At 34.2% G+C, this 20,594-nt stretch overlaps 2 protein-coding genes and 3 long non-coding RNA genes across 5 annotated transcripts; 3 read left to right on the forward strand and 2 right to left on the reverse strand.

Moving 5' to 3' along the window:
- Positions 1–3,055: 3,055 nt before the first annotated feature.
- LOC124448983 (protein ANTAGONIST OF LIKE HETEROCHROMATIN PROTEIN 1-like) lies at positions 3,056–3,646 on the reverse strand. Its single transcript, XM_046999927.1, has one exon. It carries the CDS (start codon positions 3,644–3,646, stop codon positions 3,056–3,058), a length of 591 nt encoding a protein of 196 aa, XP_046855883.1.
- Positions 3,647–4,099: 453 nt separating this feature from the next.
- LOC124448543 lies at positions 4,100–5,288 on the reverse strand. The gene is made up of 2 exons (XR_006949127.1): positions 5,176–5,288; positions 4,100–4,433 (listed from the first exon to the last, which is right to left on the reverse strand). It is a non-coding gene; the product is annotated as an uncharacterized LOC124448543 (long non-coding RNA).
- Positions 4,851–13,951, forward strand: LOC124448519. Its single transcript, XR_006949099.1, has 3 exons — positions 4,851–4,957; positions 6,180–6,255; positions 13,548–13,951. It is a non-coding gene; the product is annotated as an uncharacterized LOC124448519 (long non-coding RNA).
- On the forward strand, positions 7,615–8,247 carry LOC124448545. Its single transcript, XR_006949129.1, has 2 exons — positions 7,615–7,654; positions 7,907–8,247. It is a non-coding gene; the product is annotated as an uncharacterized LOC124448545 (long non-coding RNA).
- LOC124448489 (nephrocystin-3-like) lies at positions 8,966–10,474 on the forward strand. Its single transcript, XM_046999507.1, has 3 exons — positions 8,966–9,162; positions 9,414–10,293; positions 10,420–10,474. Exons 1-2 carry the CDS (start codon positions 8,967–8,969, stop codon positions 10,166–10,168), a joined length of 951 nt encoding a protein of 316 aa, XP_046855463.1. The 5' UTR covers position 8,966; the 3' UTR covers positions 10,169–10,293; positions 10,420–10,474.
- Positions 13,952–20,594: the final 6,643 nt, after the last annotated feature.

Genomic DNA, 20,594 nt, shown 5'->3' on the forward strand with positions numbered 1-20,594 from the left:
AATTCAATGATCACAAAAAATTGTAATCATTAAATTTGATAAGTAATTGTTGAACTATAAACAGCAGTCGCGTGAATGATTTGACATACCCTAGATCCGCCCCTGCATGTTATGACAATAACAACCATACGTACTGATGAATACCATATATATCCAAATGCTGTAGCAAGGTGTAGTGATAATATTATTTTTATAAAATAAAAATAGAAAATTAAAACTAAGAATAAACTAAGCTTAGTAAATTTGTTTGTTCCTACACCAATATACCCAGACTCATAAAGTCACGGCTAAAGTAACATATGACAATCTCTAGATTATAAAAAATGATAAAATAAAGGTACTTACTACAATTTTTACGCATTGAAACATATTCTAGATCATAACTGCCTCTAAACTTGGAAAGCGAGCTGTGAATTATCTTGCCTTGACAACTATGAGGCAAATTCGATTCTTGAACGAGTGATTTTCAAATGAACACGAACGCCAATGTTTTACAGGTATCGAAATAATTTTGATGTCAAATTGATTTAAATAACTTTACTCATCCATGACAGATATTTGAGATAAGTAAAACGTCGCCAAATGCTTTAAATATTCGAAAATCCTTGTTTGTAAACGTTATCTGCCAAACATTTCTATAGTAATTTGTACCTCTAGTGGGTAACCGGAAGTATATTTTGCTTGTACAATTACGCTTCACATTTAGACCCCGTCCACACGTATACGGATATTTTCGTATCCGCAACTTTTTTGTTGCGGATCAGGTAGCACAAAAAAATGTTGTTGCGTCCACACGTATACGGATATTATCCGGATTTACTCTAGTTCCCATGACTTTTAGCGCTATCAGTTACCCGCACATATTTTATAACTTGGCGATAAATTGGTTAGCAATTGTGAATTCGGTCAGTGTTAAAGGTTTTTCGGCTTTGTCTGATTAAACATGTCATTATTTGGTCAGAAATCGAAGAAAAATGAGAAAAGCAAGACGGACTCCTTTATTTGGAGTGATGATGAGGTCGAACTCTTACTAAAAGTAACATTAGAATATAAAACATCCAACGCTATGGAGAATGTCGATTGGGAATCGATCAGAAGCAAGTATGATGACATTTTTAAACGTTTCATTGAGCAGTATCCTTCGTCGGAAAATGCCCTGATGATGGGGAAAGATTACCCCCACCCAAACGAAGAACTTTCCAAATCAGTGTTGACATCCAAATTAAAAATGGTTCGAAAGAAGTTCAGGGAAGCTGTTGATTCAGGTAGGAAAAGTGGACATGGCCGCGTAGTATTGCTATACTTTGAACTATGCGAGCAAATATTGGGTGGTTCTCCTGCCGCGAGTACGATAGCAGATGGAATCGAGACCGCTGAAATCGACGACGAACACAGCTTGAACCCAGAAAGTCCATATTATATTCTTAATGGAACTATCAGCCCTGAATTAGAAAATGAAAATAGCCCTGGTGATGCAACTAGTGATGCTAACATATCAACAGACAATGTCTCAACCTCCAGTAGCTCATCTTCCAGGGGTCAAGTCAAAGAGAGAAGGGACCTCCTTAATGCAAGATTACAAGGATACAAGAGTGAGAAACTCAAAAGAAAAATGCCTGTTGATGCACAACTCATTAACATATCACATGAAGAACTTCAAATAAAGAAACAACTCCTAGAGAGAATGGATAACATGGACAAGGCTTACTCCAACCAAATGGAAAAGCTCTCTAGTAACATGGAAAAACTCACTGATTCAATATCTGAAGGATTTGTTTTATTGAGGCAAATGATGTGTCCTGCACCAGGTGTGATTCAGCCACAGTACATTGCTCCCCAGGCAAACTACAGCATGTTCAACTACAGCAAAACACAACATGCTTCTCAGCTAAACACTCCAGCGGCACATAGCGGACAATTTTTTGAACTCTCAGTCCTTGTACTCAGACAATGAGAGTAGTTTTTTAAGCTGTAGTAAGGAGATATGTTATATATTAGATATTATTAATTTCTTGAGATTTATGACATTGAAAATATTGTTGGTTTTGTTCAAAGTTTATAATACATCTTATTAAAGATGATGCATACTGTAAATGATATATAAGGTTATAAAATATTATTGGTATATTTAATTATTGCTGGTATATTGAATTGTTACTAGTATTTTGCATGCACTCTGATGATATAATTAACTGTACATTTATGGAGCAAATTCAACCAGAAGTTTATGGTAAGTTTCTCACTCTAAGTGTTGATGAAACAATTCAAACAGAAAAATTACAGTAAAAGTTGACAAAACAACGAAAGTTATTAGCTACATAAAGGCCTGCAACATGATGCTATTTTGATGCAACTTGAAACATTAATTTGCTTTTAATTGAGTAATGTAAAATCAGCTAAAAGCAGTTTTTGCATTGTGCTAATGAATTTATACTAATGCATATTCATCTTCAAGTTACAAGAGATAGCACATCATGTAATCTGGCTGAGTGAATACTGTATAATTTTAAGGGTCAAAATAATTTGTGAGAACTCTCCTTATTTTCTTCCCTTCAGCTTCATTACAATCTGTTCTGTAGTTGTTGTGACTAGGTGCTGGCTGAAAGTGGCTATCATAATAGCTGAACAAACTTTGTCTTCTCCAATAATCTCTTTGTGAACTTCACAAAAGTTGTGAAGGACAAAACATGCATAGACAACAGTAGAGATATCTTTAATGTTTATGTCCATTGCCCTCTTCAAAGCCCCAAACCTTGCTTTTAGACGACCAAATGTGCATTCAATCACCATTCTTGATTGGCAAAGGGTCATACCAAAATATTGCTCCTGAACTGTTGAACCTCCATTTGAGTATTCCTTCATGAGGTATGGCATAAGGGGATAGGCTGGATCTCCTAACAGGAATACTGGAATGGGATTCTCATCTGAAAGTATTTGTCGTGGGCATGGAGGTATTTCCCTACTCTTAAGAAAATAATTTAACTTTGAGTTGGAAAATACTCGGGCATCGTGAACACTCCCGGCCACTTGACGACGACGTCCATAAAGCAATACTTTAGTCACATGCAGCTTGAACATTTAATGTATACCGTCCTTTTCTATTTATGAAATCTGTGGAATTACATGCTGGTTGCCTAATTTCGATATGCGTACCGTCAATTGCGCCCAAACATTGAGGAAAGCCGTGCAATCTGTGGAAGTTCCTGATATGCCTCTCAACATCTTCTTTTGTGAATGGCAGTTTAATATATTCAGGTCCAAGTCGAATCGTGATAGCTTTACACACTTTACGAATTATTTTGGATACAACTTGACGCGATAATCCAAAGGCATTCGCTGTTTTTCGCATACGTCCCTCGTCACTTAAGTAATAGAGTGTGACCGCTACCTGCTTAACCACATCTACTGGGGACCGCATTATTGTTGTCTTGCCTTCTATGTATGGTCTAAGTTCGTCAGCTAATTCGTGGAGAGAACGTCGACTCATGCGAAAATTTTCACGCCATTCTTCTTCTATCACAGTTTGCCTGACAAAATTGTCCCACCAAGCGCTTGTACGTCCTGGTCGGACCCAAAATCTTCGACGACGAAATTGTTTTCCTGCTCGTTTTACTTGTTTATAGCGTCTGATCCGTGCATCAGACATGGAAATAAGCCTGAAGATATCAAGCTTGCGTTTGCAATAGTTGAAGTGTACAGAAAAAATTGCTAAGGTCAACTGAACACACGTTACAAGACTGGAAATAAGTCCAAGTAAAAGAGCAATGGTAACTGTATTAGTGGCCACCATGTTGAAAATTTGCGCTATAACAGTTGCTAGGCAATTCTGGTTACAAAAATATCCGGATTTACCGTCCACACGCATCCAAATTGTTTGCGGATACAAAAATTTTCACTCTAGAGAGCGGATTCAAAAGTTTCCGGATAACTCTCTGAAATATTCGGATGCGTGTGGACGAAAGGCCTATCCGCAACTTTTTTGTTGCGGATACGAAAATATCCGTATACGTGTGGACGGGGTCTTAAAAAGCAAAGCTTAAAATAATTCGCGATTTCGCTGCCAAGCAAGAAACCCGATGTAGTGTTCATCGCAGAAACATAGCTTACATGATACTTGTAATCTTGAGATATCTGAGTATAACATTGTTTATAAAAACAGAGCTTTTGGACCACATGGAGGTGGTGTATATATCTATATATAAAATAATTCTATTCAGTTGACAGTTTTTGACTAATTTAGTTCGACCACGTTTGAAGTTTTTTGGGTTAAATTATGCCAATCAACTAGTTATAAACTAATTAGTTCAATCATTTACAGAAATGGACATTTTCATATTCTTCGGGTGAAGTCGTTTTGAATTGTGCTTTTAATAGACTTAACTTTAGCCATCTAACGGATCAATTCTGATTACCAGAAACATCTTGAAATATACCTAAATGATACAACCAAACATCGGACATGATGTTAACAAATCTTTATAGTTTCTACAATAAGAATTCTATATCAACTTTCCTTCATTTAATTTATCAGAATACAATGTAATGTTATCTTATCAAGGCGTGAGATTTACTTTTCCCAACATTTAAGCCAACGAACGCCTATTTTGTCTTATTCAACTTAAACAAGCAAATGAAACAAAAGTTCCACAATCTGATATTGTAAATTTTCATGTATAAGACCGACTTAATTATGGAGCTAAGGTTTATTTTAACAAACACCCAAAATACCAAGGAAATGGTAATAAAATTCAAACATGTTAATAAAAGCAATAAAGATCATAAGGCCGTATCTTTGCTTTACATAACAATAAACTTTTAATGTTTTGAATTCAGTTGCACAAAACAATTTGCCACGTATCAACTCAAAGGACGCAGCCATTTGACGCTTAACTTTTGAGAACGTTAAGTGATTTGAAAGATCGAATGTTCAAAGTTTTGAGCCATCAACTAGTAAAAGGTTTGTAAGACTAAAGACAAAGAATTATCGTGTATGTTAACGATGTATAAATGAGATCTTAAATAAAAGTTGTTCGTCAAATATAATTAATACAACTTTAATAAATATTAGTCTCAACCTCGTACTATAAAATATACATCATAGATACCCGTAGCAACTTGTGATCCTGTTGTTGTATACCAAATAAACAAAGTTACAAATACAAACAATTTGCTTACCAAAAAATCACTGTCTTCTAAAGGAAGTCGCGTTTATCATGATGTGCTTGCTTGCTAAGGAATTTAAATTGCTTGCTAGCATGGAATTATATTTTTCTTTGGGTCCGGACGGTAAATTTATAAAATATGTGTTAGTTCATTATACTTGTGATAGTATGAAATGACATTTATGAATCAGGAAGTAAATTTAGTTTGAAATTGCAAATGGACTCATACATGGCATCATGAAATATTTTAAATATTTAGTCCTTGACTTGTGATTTGATAAACTTAACTTTTGCCACCATACGAATCAATTCAGATTACCAGAAACAGCTTGTAGTTAAATATACCTTAAGATACAAACACACATTGAACTTGATGCTAACAAATCTTTATAATTTCTACAAGACTACAACAAGAATTCTCTATCATATTCCCTTCATTTGATTTATTAGATCAAGAAGATAATGAAATGTCACCTTATCCAACGTTTGGATTTACTTTTCTTAACATTAGAGTAACAAACGCATGTTTTTTCTTATTCAACTTAAACAAGCAAAATTTCCACAATATGATATTGTGAATTTTTATACCACCTCATCTGTATAAGACCAATTTCTGAGGATGGAGCTGAAGTTTTCATCACTTACTCCCAAATATCTTGAAAACCGTAAAATTTAGTAAAATTTATACTTCTCATTTCTATTGATCAATTTGATCCAAATTATATTCAATTTTATGAACATAAACAATAAAAGTCATAAAACCATATCTTTGCTTTACATAATCTATTCTTGAGATGTTTTAAATTCCGTAGCACAAAACAATTTTCCACGTATCAACTCAAAGGAAGAATATATAACACTTGACTTGTTAAAACGTTAAATCTATCTAAAAGTTCAACTGTTCAGTGCTACACGCCGTTAGCCAGTAAAACGTTTGTAAGACAAAAAAAAAAATTTCATGCTTAATTGCGACGTATAAATGTGACCTATGGAAGTTTGTAAATTCTGTAATTGTAGATAAATCAAACGAAGTTACATTTCCAAACACGAAAAATATGCTTACCAAAAACAAATCACTGCCATCTTAAACAAGGTAAGGCTTTTTCTAAAGTATATGTAATTATTTATGACTCACCACAAAGTACATTTTTTTTAAAAGCGCAAATGGACTCATACATGTCATCATTGAATAGTTTAGATATTTAAATCGTTTTAGAAGTAGAAATATTAATCCGCAAGTGTGTTTATCTTTATCATAAACTCTAGTATTGCTTGCTCAATTTAGTAACTCCACATTTTAAATGAAGCTAAAGAATTTTGCTCATCTTTGTGACGTTGCAATCGTCTTTCGTCAAAGCTAAGTTGTTGACGCTCATGTCGATGCTAAGTTCATCGAATTAAATAATAAAAGTTAGGCAATCTGAAAAATACGACTAAGCTATAGAGTTTCACAAAAAAGTTATGGAAAATAAAGAACAATCGTCAGGTCCAAATCATGTTGATGTCGCTCAGTATTTAAACAATCTTGGTGATATGTTTTATGAAACTGGAAACTACGAGAAAGCTATAGAGTTTTACAAAAAAGGTCTGGAAATTCGAAAACAATCGTTAGGTCCAAATCATGTTGCTGTTGCTAAGTCTTTAAACAATCTTGGTATGGTGTTTAATAAAATTGGAAACTACGACAAAGCTAAAGAGGTTCACGAAAAAGCTCTAGAAATTCGAAAACAATCGCTAGGTCCAAATCATGTTGATGTTGCTGATTCTTTAATCAATCTTGGTAATGTGTATTATATTACTGGAAACTACGACAAAGCTATAAATTTTTACGAAAAAGCTATAGAAATTCGAAAACAATCGTTAGGTCCAAGTCATGTTGATCTTGCTGTTTCTTTAAACAATCTTGGTTTAGTGCTTGAAAAAACTGGAAACTACGACAAAGCTATTGAGGTTCACGAAAAAGCTCTAGAAATTCGAAAAAAATCGTTAGGTCCAAATCATATTGATGTTGCTGTTTCCTTAAATAATCTTGGTTTGGTGTTTGAAAAAATTGGAAACTACGAAAAAGCTATAGAGGTTCACGAAAAAGCTCTAGAAATTCGAAAACAATCGTTAGGTCCAAATCATGTTGATGTTGCTGTTTCTTTAAACAATCTTGGTTTGGTGTCTGAAAAAACTGGAAACTACGACAAAGCTGTAGAGCTTCACAAAAAAGCTCTAGAAATTCGAAAACAATCGTTAGGTCCAAATCATGTTGCTGTTGCTAAGTCTTTAAACAATCTTGGTATGGTGTTTAATAAAATTGGAAACTACGACAAAGCTAAAGAGGTTCACGAAAAAGCTCTAGAAATTCGAAAACAATCGTTAGGTCCAAATCATGTTGATGTTGCTGATTCTTTAATTAATCTTGGTAATGTGTATTATATTACTGGAAACTACGACAAAGCTATAAGTTTTACGAAAAGCTCTAGAAATTCGAAAACAATCGTTAGGTCCAAGTCATGTTGATCTTGCTGTTTCTTTAAGCAATCTTGGTTTAGTGCTTGAAAAAACTGGAAACTACGACTAAGCTATTGAGGTTCACGAAAAAACTTTAGAAATTCGAGAACACTCGTTAGGTCCAAATCATGTTGATGTTGCTCAGTCTTTAAACAATCTAGGTAATGTGCTTAAAGAAACTAGAAACTACAACAAAGCTAAAGAGTTTTACGAAAAAGCTCTGGAAATTAGAGGAAAATCGTTAGGTCCAAATCATGTTGATGTTGCTCAGTCTTTAAACAATCTTGGTTTGGTGTATTAAAAAACTGGAAACTACGACAAAGCTAAAGAGTTTTACGAAAAAGCTCTGGAAATTCGAGAAAAATCGTTAGGTCCAAATCATGTTGATGTTGCTCAGTCTTTAAACAATCTAGGTAATGTGCTTAAAAAAACTAGAAACTACGATAAAGCTATAAAATTTCACGAAAAAGCTCTGGAAATTCGAGAAAAATCGTTAGGTCCAAATCATGTTGATGTTGCTCAGTCTTTACACAACCTTGGTTTGGTGTATTACAAAACTGGAAACTACGACAAAGCTAAAGAGTTTTACCAAAAAGCTCTCAAAATTCGAAAAAAATCGTTAGGTCCAAATCATGTTGATGTTGCTCAGTCTTTACACAATTTTGGTTTGGTGTATTACAAAACTGAAAACTACGACAAAGCTATAGAGTTTTACGAAAAGCTCTGAAATTGAAAAAATCGTTAGGTCCAAATCATGTTGATGTTGCTCAGTCTTTACACAACCTTGGTTTGGTTTATTACAAAACTGGAAACTACGACAAAGCTAAAGAGTTTTACGAAAAAGCTCTGGAAATTGGAGAAAAATCATTAGGTCCAACTCATGTTGATTTTGCTCAGTCTTTACACAACCTTGGTTTGGTTTATTACAAAACTGGAAACTACGACAAAGCTAAAGAGTTTTACGAAAAAGCTCTGGAAATTCGAGAAAAATCGTTAGGTCCAAATCATGTTGATGTCACTGGGTCTTTAAACAATCTAGGTAATAAGCTTAAAGAAACTAGAAACTACCAAAAAGCTATAAAAGTTCACGAAAAAGCTCTGGAAATTCGAAAAAAATCGTTAGGTCCAAATCATGTTGATGTTGCTCAGTCTTTAAACAATCTTGGTTTTGTACATTATGAAACTGAAAACTACGACAAAGCCATAGAGTGTCACAAAGAGGCTCTGGAAATTCAAAAACGATCGTTAGGCCTTAATCATGTTGTTGTCGCTGAGACTTTATGTCGTCTTGGTTACCTTCTTCGTATGACAGGATATTGCGACAAAGCTAAAGAGTTTTACGAAAAAGCTCTGGAAATTCAAGAAAAATCGTTAGGTCCAAATCATGTTCATGTTTCTCAGTCTTTATACATACTTGGTTTTATGTGTTATGAAACTGGAAACTACGACAAAGCCATAGAGTTTTACGAAAAAGATCTTGAAATTCGAAAACGATCGTTAGGCTTTAATCATGTTGATTCTGCTCAGTTTTAAACCTTCTTGGTTTGGTGTATTATGAAACTGGAAACTACAAAAAAGCTAAAGAGGTTCACGAAAAGGCTATGGAAATTCAAGAACAATTGTTAGATCCAAATCATATTGAAGTTGCTTGGTCTTTAAACAATCTTGGTAATGTGCTTGAAAAAACTGGACACTACGACAAAGCTAAAGAAGTTCAACAAAAAGCTCTGGAAATTCGAGAACAATCGTTAGGTCCAAATCATGTTGATGTTTCTCAGTCACTAAACAATCTTGGATTGGTGTATAACAAAATCGGAAACTACGACAAAGCCATAGATTTTTACGAAAAAGCTCTGAAAATTCGAAAAAAATCGTTAGGCTCTAAACATGTTGATGTTGCTCAGACTTTAAACAATATTGGTTTGGTGTATTATGAAACGGGAAACTACAAAAAAGCTATAGAGGTTCACGAAAAGGCTATGGAAATTCACGAACAATTGTTAGATCCAAATCATATTGAAGTTGCTTGGTCTTTAAACAATCTTGGTAATGTGCTTGAAAAAACTGGATACTACGACAAAGCTAAAGAAGTTCTACAAAAAGCTCTGGAAATTCGAGAACAATCGTTAGGTCCAAATCATGTTGATGTTTCTCAGTCACTAAACAATCTTGGATTGGTGTATTACAAAATCGGAAACTACGACAAATCCATAGAGTTTTACGAAAAAGCTCTGAAAATTCGAAAAGAATCGTTAGGCTCTAAACATGTTGATGTCGCTCAGACTTTAAACAATCTTGGTTTGGTGTATTATGAAACGGGAAACTACGACAAAGCCGTAGAGTTTTACAAAAAAGCTCTAGAAATTCAAAAACGATCGTTAGGCTTTAATCATGTTTATGTCGCTGCGTCTTTATACAATCTTGGTGTGGTGTTTGAAAAAACTGGAAACTACGACAAAGCTAAAGAAGTTCACGAAAAAGCTCTAGAAATTCGAAAAAATCGTTAGGTCCAAATCATGTTGATGTTTCTCAGTCTTTAAACATTTTGGTTTTATGTATTATAAAGCTGCAAACTACGACAAAGCCATAGAGTTTTACGAAAAAACTCTGGAAATTCGAAAACGATCGTTAGGTTTTAATCATGTTGATGTTGCTCAGTCTTTAAACAATCTTGGTTTGGTGTATTACAAAACTGGAAACTACGACAAAGCTAAAGAAAATCACGAAAAAGCTCTAAAAATTCGAGAAAAATCGTTAGGTCAAAATCATGTTGATTTTGCTCAGTCTTTAAACAATCTTGGTTTGGTGTATTACAAAACTGGAAACTACGACAAAGCCATAGAGTTTTACGAAAAAGTTCTGGAAATTCGAAAACAATCGTTAGGCTTTAAACATGTTGATGTCGCTGGGTCTTTAAACCATCTTGGTTTGGTGTTTTATAAAACTGGAAACTACGACAAAGCCATAGAGTTTTACGAAAAAGCTCTGGAAATTCAAAAACAAACGTTAGGCTTTAATCATGTTGATGTCGCTGCGTCTTTACACAATCTTGGTGTGGTGTTTGAAAAAACTGGAAACTACGACAAAGCTAACGAGGTTCAGGAAAAAGCTCTGGAAATTCGAGAACGATCGTTAGGTCCAATTCATGTTGATGTTGCTGCGTCTTTAAACAATCTTGGTTTGGTGAACTATAAAACTAGAAACTACGACAAAGCTATAGAGTTTTACGAAAAAGCTCTGGAAATTCAAAAACAATCATTAGGTCCAAATCATGTTAATGTCGCTGCGTCTTTAAAGAATCTTGGTTTGGTGTTTGAAAAAACTGGAAACTACGACAAAGCTAACGAAGTTCACGAAAAAGCTCTGGAAATTCGAAAACGATCGTTACGTCCAAATCATGTTGATGTCGCTGCGTCTTTAAACAATCTAGGTACTGTTTTTTTTTTAATCTGAAGATGACTACCGCTAAGGTTGATGAAACGTCAGTCAACAACAACAAAAATAGTCCTTCTGAGAACTATACGATAGTGGCCTCTCGCTATCATCACTATTTTCCGTGTGTCAATTTAGTTTTCAGTTATATTTTCATTTCAAAAACAAATTTCACATGAAACTTTACTTTACAATGTAAATTTAGTTTTAATTTCATAATATAAGTACGTATTTTATTCATTTTCATTCTAAAAGCGTAAATGAAATTTAAAAAGCATTTTCCCACCCGTGGCCCAGCACTACCACCACTGATCTTATAATAGTCAGGATATAGTTGTCTATAGTTAGCAAAAAAGTGAAGCCGAATTATATATGCAAAAATTCACTTCCGGGTAACACAGGAGATACAAACAAATGACAAACATGGTTTTCGAGTATTTAAGGCATTTCACGATCTTTTACTAATCTCAAATATCTGTAATGGATAAAACAAGTTTTATAAAACAATTTGACATCGAAATGCTCTCGATAGCTGTGTAATATCGGCGTTCGTGTGCTTATTTAAAAATTTTCTGTGCAACAATAGGCTCCATTACTATTAACTGCCAAGGCAATATAATTCACTGCTCGCTTTCCAAGTTCTGATGCGTTATGATCTAGAATAAGTTTCAATGCTTTCAACATAAGTTTTTTATTTTATAATAATAATATAATCACCACGCCCTGCTGCAGCATTTAAATATGGCTTTATAGATGAGTAAGTTGGTTGTTGTTGACAAAAGTATCCAACATATGTATCAATTGCAGTCTGTGCAATTAATACAGCAGTACTAATTTTGCAGTACTGCAAGACGTTGCAACTCTATACATGGCTCATTATATTGGCAGATGCTACAAAACAAAACAGCCTGCGCCCCACATTACTTGTCAAGAAGTTGTTGGTACAGTGGCTCACAAGGGACACCACACAAAATAATAAGAATTATACAAAATAAAGATATTAATACAAACACAAAATACACCACACACATGCAAAATAAAAATACAAACACAAAATACATTATACACACACAAGATACAAACACAAAATAAAAATACACACACAAAATATGATCGCGGGCGCTTGCAGTGTCGGATAGCTTAGTACTATCAGTTTATTATAAGGTTGTAATCAGATATGTGTAATTGGGAGTTTAACATGTGGTCGGCTAGTACTTGTCGAATTTTGCATATATAATTCGGCTATACTTTATTGCTAACTATAGAAACTATATCCAGACTATTATAAGATCAGTGGTGATAGCGATTGGCCACGGGTGGGAAAGTGCTTTTTAAATTTTATTTACGCTTTTAGAATGAAAATAAATAAAATACGTACTTATATAATGAAATTAATATTAAATTTACATTGTAAAGTAAAGTTTCATGTGAAATTTGTTTTTGAAATGAAAATACAACTGAAAATAAAATTGAATATTTTATGCAGTGCGGGGTTTGAAATTAAATGAAGATATGATCTTCGCACTTTGCTGAACAATTTAAGCAATCGTCTCAGGAACCTGAAAAAATCAGGTGACACAACGGGATTCAAACCCAATGCCTCTGCGGTGCCGGTGCAGTGCTCTGACCAACTGAGCTAACAGTAATTAAACAACAACGCTAAAAAATGTGTTAATGTCTGTTCTGCTTACAATTTTCGCTCTTCGACAGGTTGTATAAAATTCCATAAATTTGTAATAGTTTCCTTGTCCTCAAAACAGACAGTCAACAACAACGGACTTTAACAAATTTTTCTTATAATTACTAAGATACTCGACAGAGATTGGCGACAACAGTTCGTTAACACTTATAAAAGTCTGAACTCATTACAACTCCCTTAATAACCGAGTGTGAAGTCTTTACGGGGAAATATCGGACTGAAGTTATTTGTACTGACCGAGACCCTTAGGGCGAGGTTTGTGATAAAAACAGAGGTCCGAAATTTCTCAATAAAGACCGAGCAGGCGAGATTAATAAAAAGTCAATTAGCTATATGGTATAATTGACCTGAAACGAAGCTTTCTTTTCTTTTTCCATTCTTGCTGTTTTGCAAGGACTGGCTTTCACTCCTCTAGTTTTTACCAGCAGAAAATATATAGTTTGAAATTGTGTCGCCTAGATAATATAACCCACTTTTCGAGTGTTCTTTTTTGACTTACATTCATACCATGGTTTTTTGTTTTGTTTATATTTTCGTTTTACGAAACATTTGCTGTTTGCTTCATGAAGTTTTGGTAAAACACAAGACAATAGACACTCTGTTTGTAGTAAACATTACTTATCTACTATCCAAAACTTTCCAATTTATTTGTGCTATTTCTTTTGAGCGCTAGGTGTAAATTCATTTTTTTACTTGTTGTCAAAATAGAAATACACAGCTTGAGTGGATAAAATTTTTTAATATATTTTTCTTAGAAACCACAACTGGTGAGGATTTTATTACCAAAGATGTTGTAATTTCTCCTGGTGTTGAAAATACAAAACAATGTATGCCTTTCAATTCTAATTTTTTATATATATTGCGTACCCTAAGCATATTTGTTTTGAATTGTATCACAATTCAAGGCATTTGATTGGTATTTATGTGTTTTTATGAAGATTTGTATTATTTAATAATATGCATGATATACGTATACAGTGTTGCACTTTCGGACTCCAAACGCTCGTTTATTACGTATGTTCAATACTGTAGCAATGACTTAAATTTTTCTTTTTTTTGATAACGGCAAATAATTTAAGTGTACTGTGTACCAGTTGGCAGTGCTCAGCACAACTTGACAAGTATTTGTTCATCTCAATAAATGCGGCGTAGCAGCAAAGTGGCGCAACTCTTTTTATAAATTGCGCAAAAATTGACTACACTGCATAAGTTCCATGGAAGAAAAAGGATTACAATATATAGACTAAAACCTTTTAAATCAAATCTCGACATAATGTACACTATACAGGTAAACCCTGCATTTTAGAAGTGTTCAGGTTAGACCATCTGTTTTGAAAGTGCTCGTGTTTGATTACGTTAATTACTATTTTTTTTGTTAGAGTACAGGAGATTAGTCGGAGTATAACTTTATTTCCATATAGAAATTTATGTTTTTTTACTCCTGGCTTACAGCATCGAAAGTGTTGAAACAATTAAAAAAACATCACCAAGTCCAAGTTCTAATAAAAATTTTCTTCAAATACAGTCTTCAGTCAACCTTTCATATTAACAATCGTTATGAGATATATATGAGTTTTTTTCATCACATGTCTGAGCAACACTGAATGGTAACATTTGCGGCTGGTTTAATCTGTTTTAGCCATTGCTGTAAAATTTTCTCACTTTAAAAATTGTACTTGAAGCACATTATCAGTCTGTTGAAATTAAAATGAAACATGAGGTGATAATCACAACATCAGTCTGATGATGAATTTGTAACAAATTCGCACCACCATGCATATATTACCTAGCTAATAACATTGAAAATGAGGCAAAGAACGGCCACCATCAAATGGACTTGCTCGATATACTTCAATAAATAAGAATTCCTGTTCATTGTAATAAAAATACCTGAAAATCATATGGAAAATGAGCAAATTTGAACATGTGAATTCTCAAAGTTCAACAATAAAAGGAAGGCTATTTACAACTTTAATTATGAATAATATAGCATTAAATTGCACATTTATTAAACGATCTTCTAAATTCTAAATTTACAGAAAATTACAAGTTTTTTTGAGCTCTCTCTTTGCTAAGTATACTGGAGATTACCTCTTTAGTGCAAACATCATTCAAAAGTCCAAAAGATCATTTTCTAGCTTAGCATTAAATTTTGAATACTTTTTACTCAGAATTGCTTTTTGAAAGTTGTATAGAGCATAAAAGTTGCTGTATCAGTTTTTTCTAATAGAAAGTTTCCCAAAATAGATAAGCAAATAGCGTTACTAATCGCAAAACTTAAAAACAACGACTTTATTCATTGATTTCAATAAATTACTCCCACTGATCTCAAAAGAAATAAATATAATTATTTCGACTATATTAGAAGAGCAAATGAGTCCAAAGATCTCATTTATAAATTAAATTGTGTCTTAATTGATGATTGTCAACTGGCTTGATGACCTCCATTAAAAAGTGCACGTAAACCAGACCAAGCCACTTACGACTTAAGCCTCCCGATTGAGCAAGACTAACGCTGCTGCTGAAATATCGCTTACAGAACTCAATGACTGTATCATGTTTGCTCAGATACTGTAGCAAGGACCACTGTCTAGAGTAGGGGTGGGCAACATACGGCCCGCCGGCAGGGTCCGGCCCCTGAAGGGATTTTGACTTGCCTGCCGATTGTATCCGTCTATATCTGTGATTAAGATATGTAATATTATTCATATAATAATCCGACCCACCAATAACTTCATTTTCCTAAATCTGGCTCGCCGACTGGAGAAGTTGCCCATCCCTGGTCTAGAGGACCCAAACTATAAATTTTAGTGGGATCGGGAAGGGGATGTTTAATAACGCTGCCGATGAATTATCGCTTACATAACTCAATGGCTGTATCATGTTTTCTCAGATATTGTAGCACAGACCGCTGTATAGAGGACCGAAACTAAAACTTTTAGTGGGGTGGGTGAGGAGGTGTTTATTAACGCTTCTGCTGAAATATCACTTACAGAACTCAATGGCTGTATCATGTTTTCTTAGATGTTGTAACATGGATCACTATATAGAGGGCTGAAACTAGAACTTTTAGTGGAGTGGTGGAGGAGGTGTTTAATAACGCTGCTGATGAAATATTGCTTACAGAACTTAATTACTGTATCATGTTTTCTCACATATTGTAGCACAGATCACTGTATAGAGGGCCGAAACTGTAACTTTTAGTGTTCTGGGGGAGGGGGTGTTTAATAACGCTTCTGCTGAAATATCGCTTACAGAATATAAATGGTTGTATCATGTTTTCAATGATATTGTAACATGGACCACTATATAGAGGGCTGAAACTAGAACTTTTAGTGAGGTGGGAGGAGGGATGTTTATGAACGCTGCTGCTGAAATACTTCTTACATACTTCAATGATTGTATAGTGTTTTATCAAATATTGTAGCACTGACCACTGCATAGAGGACAAAAACTATAATTTTAGTGTTGTGGGGGAAAGGGTGTTTAATAACGATGCAGCTGAAATATCGCTTACAGAACTCAATGGCTGTATCATGTTTTCTCAGACATTGTAGCACGGACCACTGTTTAGAGGGCCGAAACTAGAACGTTTAATGTAAAAGGAGCTATTCATATCTTCATTTGTAGTCGAATGACTTATTGTGAAAGCCAAATTCTTGTGAAAGTTAAATGAACTGAAAAATATGGCAGAAATTTGAATGGCTTACTTTTATTGTGGTGTTAAAGAATTATTGATAGGGCAAGATTCCTTTTCTCCTTGGGTAAAAATTTTATTCAAAGGGAAATTTCCTTGATAACCCTGACACATGACAGACAAATTGTTTCTTACTCATAAATCATCATATGCTGGATAAAATATTTCAAAACTACAAATAACCATATTCAGTTTCGCAAGGGGAAAATTATACCAGCAGTGCTGCACGAGAATGAGAAAAAAACACGAGGTAGAGCTTTAGTTTACGGTGATATAGATAACAATCGTCACTTTACCAAGGTGCATAAGAGGAACAGTAAATATCAGATATCAAACCAACGTTTGAGAGAATAATATTTAGGGATTTGATTGAATTTCAACATTAAAAGTTTGGCAGAAAACATAAGAAAGTTCATCCGGTAAGAGGGTGTATAAATGATCCTGACTTCACTAACTGGAATTCAGCGAGGCGTTAAATGATTTTGGCAAAGGGAAACAAGTCAGTGCTTATTATCAGATAAATCTCTTTAAGGAATTTCACGACATTCTGATCTAATAACAGAGCAAAAATTTAAAATTGAAACAACCAGTTTGGCCTAATTTTATAATTTCAACAGGAATGACTTTGTTCCTTTAACAAACAGTTGTAACTTTTAAGCTTGAAGTTTTCCCCCCTTTAAAGGCCTTGAAATCATTTCACGTTTGTTAAGCGCCACAAGTCATTCCCGCTAACATTTTTAAAATTAGGCCAATTTGGTTGTTTTCATTTTAAACGTTCTGCGTAATTATTAAATTAGTCAAATGAGAATATTATGAAAATGCTCGAGAAGATTTATCTGTTGATGAGTATTGAATCATTTCCATTTGCCAAAGTCATTTAAAGCTTTGCTCAATCTCGGCTACCGGATCATGCATTCAGCCACTAAAAGACGAGTGTAAAAAACATGCTCTAAAAATTTTAACTTAATATGTTCTTAACATTAAAAACAACACGATTTATGTAATTCATAATAGTGCAAGAGATTTTTCATGAATTGACCAAGGCAGACATTATTGCCTCTTAATCTAGAGTCTCCTGCTTTTATTTAAGTATGTTTTACGGTGAGTTGTAACATACTATAGCTAGATTGCACAACCGTGTTTTACTTTTGCTGTAAGGATTGGTTTGCAATGGTAACAAGTCTTCATCAATTTTCACAAGACTGTGAATTATTTGGTACTCGTTTACATAACACACGTCATTCTTTTTTAAATGTCCTACGTAGTCGCACAGAAATCTAAGTATAACATCGGACTGAATTGTAAGAGATATTCTATATGTATGCACTTAGTAAGTATGTAAGATTTATAACTCATGCAACGGTACACAAACCACCTGCTGAAATTTATTATCCACTAAAGCACCACCTTTTACTGGAAGGAAACGAACGTACATCGTAATCCCATTTACTTCCAAAATTGAAGGGAAGTGTCAATAAACAAATACGAATATTTTCAGAAAGCAAAATTTAATTTAATTAAATTGAAGCATTTGTATGTACAGTGTACTATTATGTCATAAAAAATTGCTATTCTCTTCTACACATAAACTATACGTCATAAAAATCATCTTCTTTACTTTTAAGACTTCTTTTAAATGAATGATTTTTTAAAAAATTCGTTTTCAGACTGGACCACATATATTTGCCAAAAAATTATAACTGGGATATACTTATCTTAAACATAAGAATAGCCACAAATGCCTTTTCTATTACAATGTACAATTTGAGATGTTTACGTCAAAAATTACTTAAAAACTATAACTATAATATGGGCATTTCTAACACAAGAACAGTGTCTTGGGAATCAAACCCAAAGACTAAATTGTACCGCTCCTAAAAGATGTGTTTGACATTTTTGGTAAATCATAGCTGTTTGAAATAAATTAAACAGATCACAGATTTATCAAAGAATTCAGAAATTTCATCTTCCGAAGATTGTCAGACGGTCAAAAATGGTTCATGCTAACGTCAACTTTATCTGGAGCACGTACTCTAAACAACTTCTTTTACAAAATGAATTCTGTGTTTAGTCTTGATGATTGTTATAACATGAAGTAGAACTTTTGTCTCTTACCAAGGACACTGTTTTCTTATAATTAACCGAAATAAAAGATCTCTTATGGCAAATCCTAAACGGTATAAACCAAGACCGAACACAAAGTCGCGAGAACTTGGAGAATACTGAACAGGAAAAACCACTAGGGATTTTAGCCGAAAATTGTTATTGATTGGAATTTCGTAAAACGTGTCCTTTACACAACTAATCCATATCCGAATAAGTCAAACCTAGCGCCACTTAAGCTTCCTTATTTTGCTCCATTTCATTCAGTGCTTTGCGCGCCAAGCACTTCATAGGAGATCCAAGAGTGCTTTAATAGTCCCTGTAGAAAGCCGTTTATGAAATTGGCTAACTACAACGACTGCAAGCTTTTAGCGTACTAGGGGAAAAATATATTTTTTCTTTTTACAAAACCACCCTGTTTTCTTTGTCTTCAATGTCTTTCTCGCTAGATCCAGTCTAGTAGGGTCTTCTTACAGATGCTATTTGCATCCTCTACGCTAAGGTTCCATTTGTACCCACTAAACCCAAGTAGAAGTTGCCTTCCTTTGGCCAAACTTCACTTGCATTTCCGATCTAAGCTACATATGATCCTATCTATCCTTCTGCGAGGCAACGTCCGCGGCAAGCATACGTAGCTTCTTAAAACAGTATATTCACAAAGAGGTTTACGAAAACAAATCAAGTAAAACCGACACAAATGCATGTCAATAACAGGCTAATAACCGCTGATATAACTTCACGTTTACTAAATCATACACAAATTTTAATAATGACCTCCAAAACACAAATAATTTTTGGAGTGAAACTGAAAAAACTTTTAAAACCTCTTAATGAAGACTATTTTTAAAATGAAGGGAGAAAACTACTATGAAAATGTGTAATTAATTTTATACCTGCATTAAAAAAAATAGCCCTTAGTGAAATATACTACGCACCAGGATTTGCTGTGGCTTTTGCCCTTCCTGTAAAAAGGCATGGCCTGTTAGCAGGCTGAACTACGTACAAAGCATAATGTAAACTCACGATTTTCGAGGAATCGGTTGACAAGTTTAAGGAAAAGACAATGAATCCTTTTTTCCATTATTACCATGAAGTGAACAGATGCTGAGCACGTGAAATCATTGAGAATCAAAACAAAAATTTTTTAAAAAAATTCACAACGTTGATGGTCCATCCATCGTATCCAATTTTCCGGCTACCTGACAAACGTCCTCCGTAGTAGATAAGATGCAGCTTTGTCACACTTTTGTCACGGAGCTCTTACCCGTGCCAGTTAGTTTCCAGCCCCCTGAAGTTGATCGGTGCGCGCGCATGTCAACCGGAAATAGGGTTTAATAAACATGGCATGGCATTGGATGGCGTGAAAATCGGAAATACGACAAAGCTGGAAGTTGCATGCTGTTGACAAAGTAACATTAGATCCGTTTCCTTTTCTCAATCGAAGGTAAAAACGGTAGAAAACGAGGTAATTGCATTTTATAGCTTATACTTTATCGAAAGGTTTACATTTTATCTCTTGAAACAAATGGAATTGAATGTAGACATTGATCTGGCATTAAGAATGAACAAATTGCTTTTGGAGTCAGAAAGAATGAAATAACTGTACGTCAAAGTTTGTTAGAAAATAAACTTTTAGACTGCTATGCTGAAGAAATTGCTGCAATGATAAACGCTGAAGTAAATAAGAACTGCAATGGATGCATGATTGATCACCCTCTCAACGCGAGCATGACTGACATGATGGAGCATGACGAGCGTATGTTGTTGCATTTTGATGATGCCTTGGAAAATGTGTCCGAAGAGATTGTGATCAAAGATTTTATGAAAAGAATTGAAGATGTCAAGCCACCCGTTAATGGACTTGAGATACTAAAATACACTTGTAACGACTGGCGTAAAATATTTGTTTCGGATAAAAAGAACAAACTTGAAACACAAGTCGTTAAGCTTTTGTAAAAATATGTTTTTATTTATTTCCGTTCGATTCGTAAGGTCAAACCAT

The sequence above is a fragment of the Xenia sp. Carnegie-2017 genome, unplaced genomic scaffold (genome assembly GCF_021976095.1).
Source record: "Xenia sp. Carnegie-2017 unplaced genomic scaffold, XeniaSp_v1 HiC_scaffold_23, whole genome shotgun sequence".
NCBI lineage: Eukaryota > Metazoa > Cnidaria > Anthozoa > Malacalcyonacea > Xeniidae > Xenia > Xenia sp. Carnegie-2017.

Excerpts from the sequence above, each read along its gene's own strand:
- LOC124448983 (XM_046999927.1), bottom strand. The coding sequence starts at position 3,646 with ATGTCTGATGCACGGATCAGACGCTATAAACAAGTAAAACGAGCAGGA.
- LOC124448489 (XM_046999507.1), top strand. The coding sequence starts at position 8,967 with ATGACAGGATATTGCGACAAAGCTAAAGAGTTTTACGAAAAAGCTCTG. Across the intron at positions 9,163-9,413 it reads AATTCGAAAACGATCGTTAG|GTCCAAATCATGTTGATGTT; the intron begins GCTTTAATCATG and ends AACAATCGTTAG.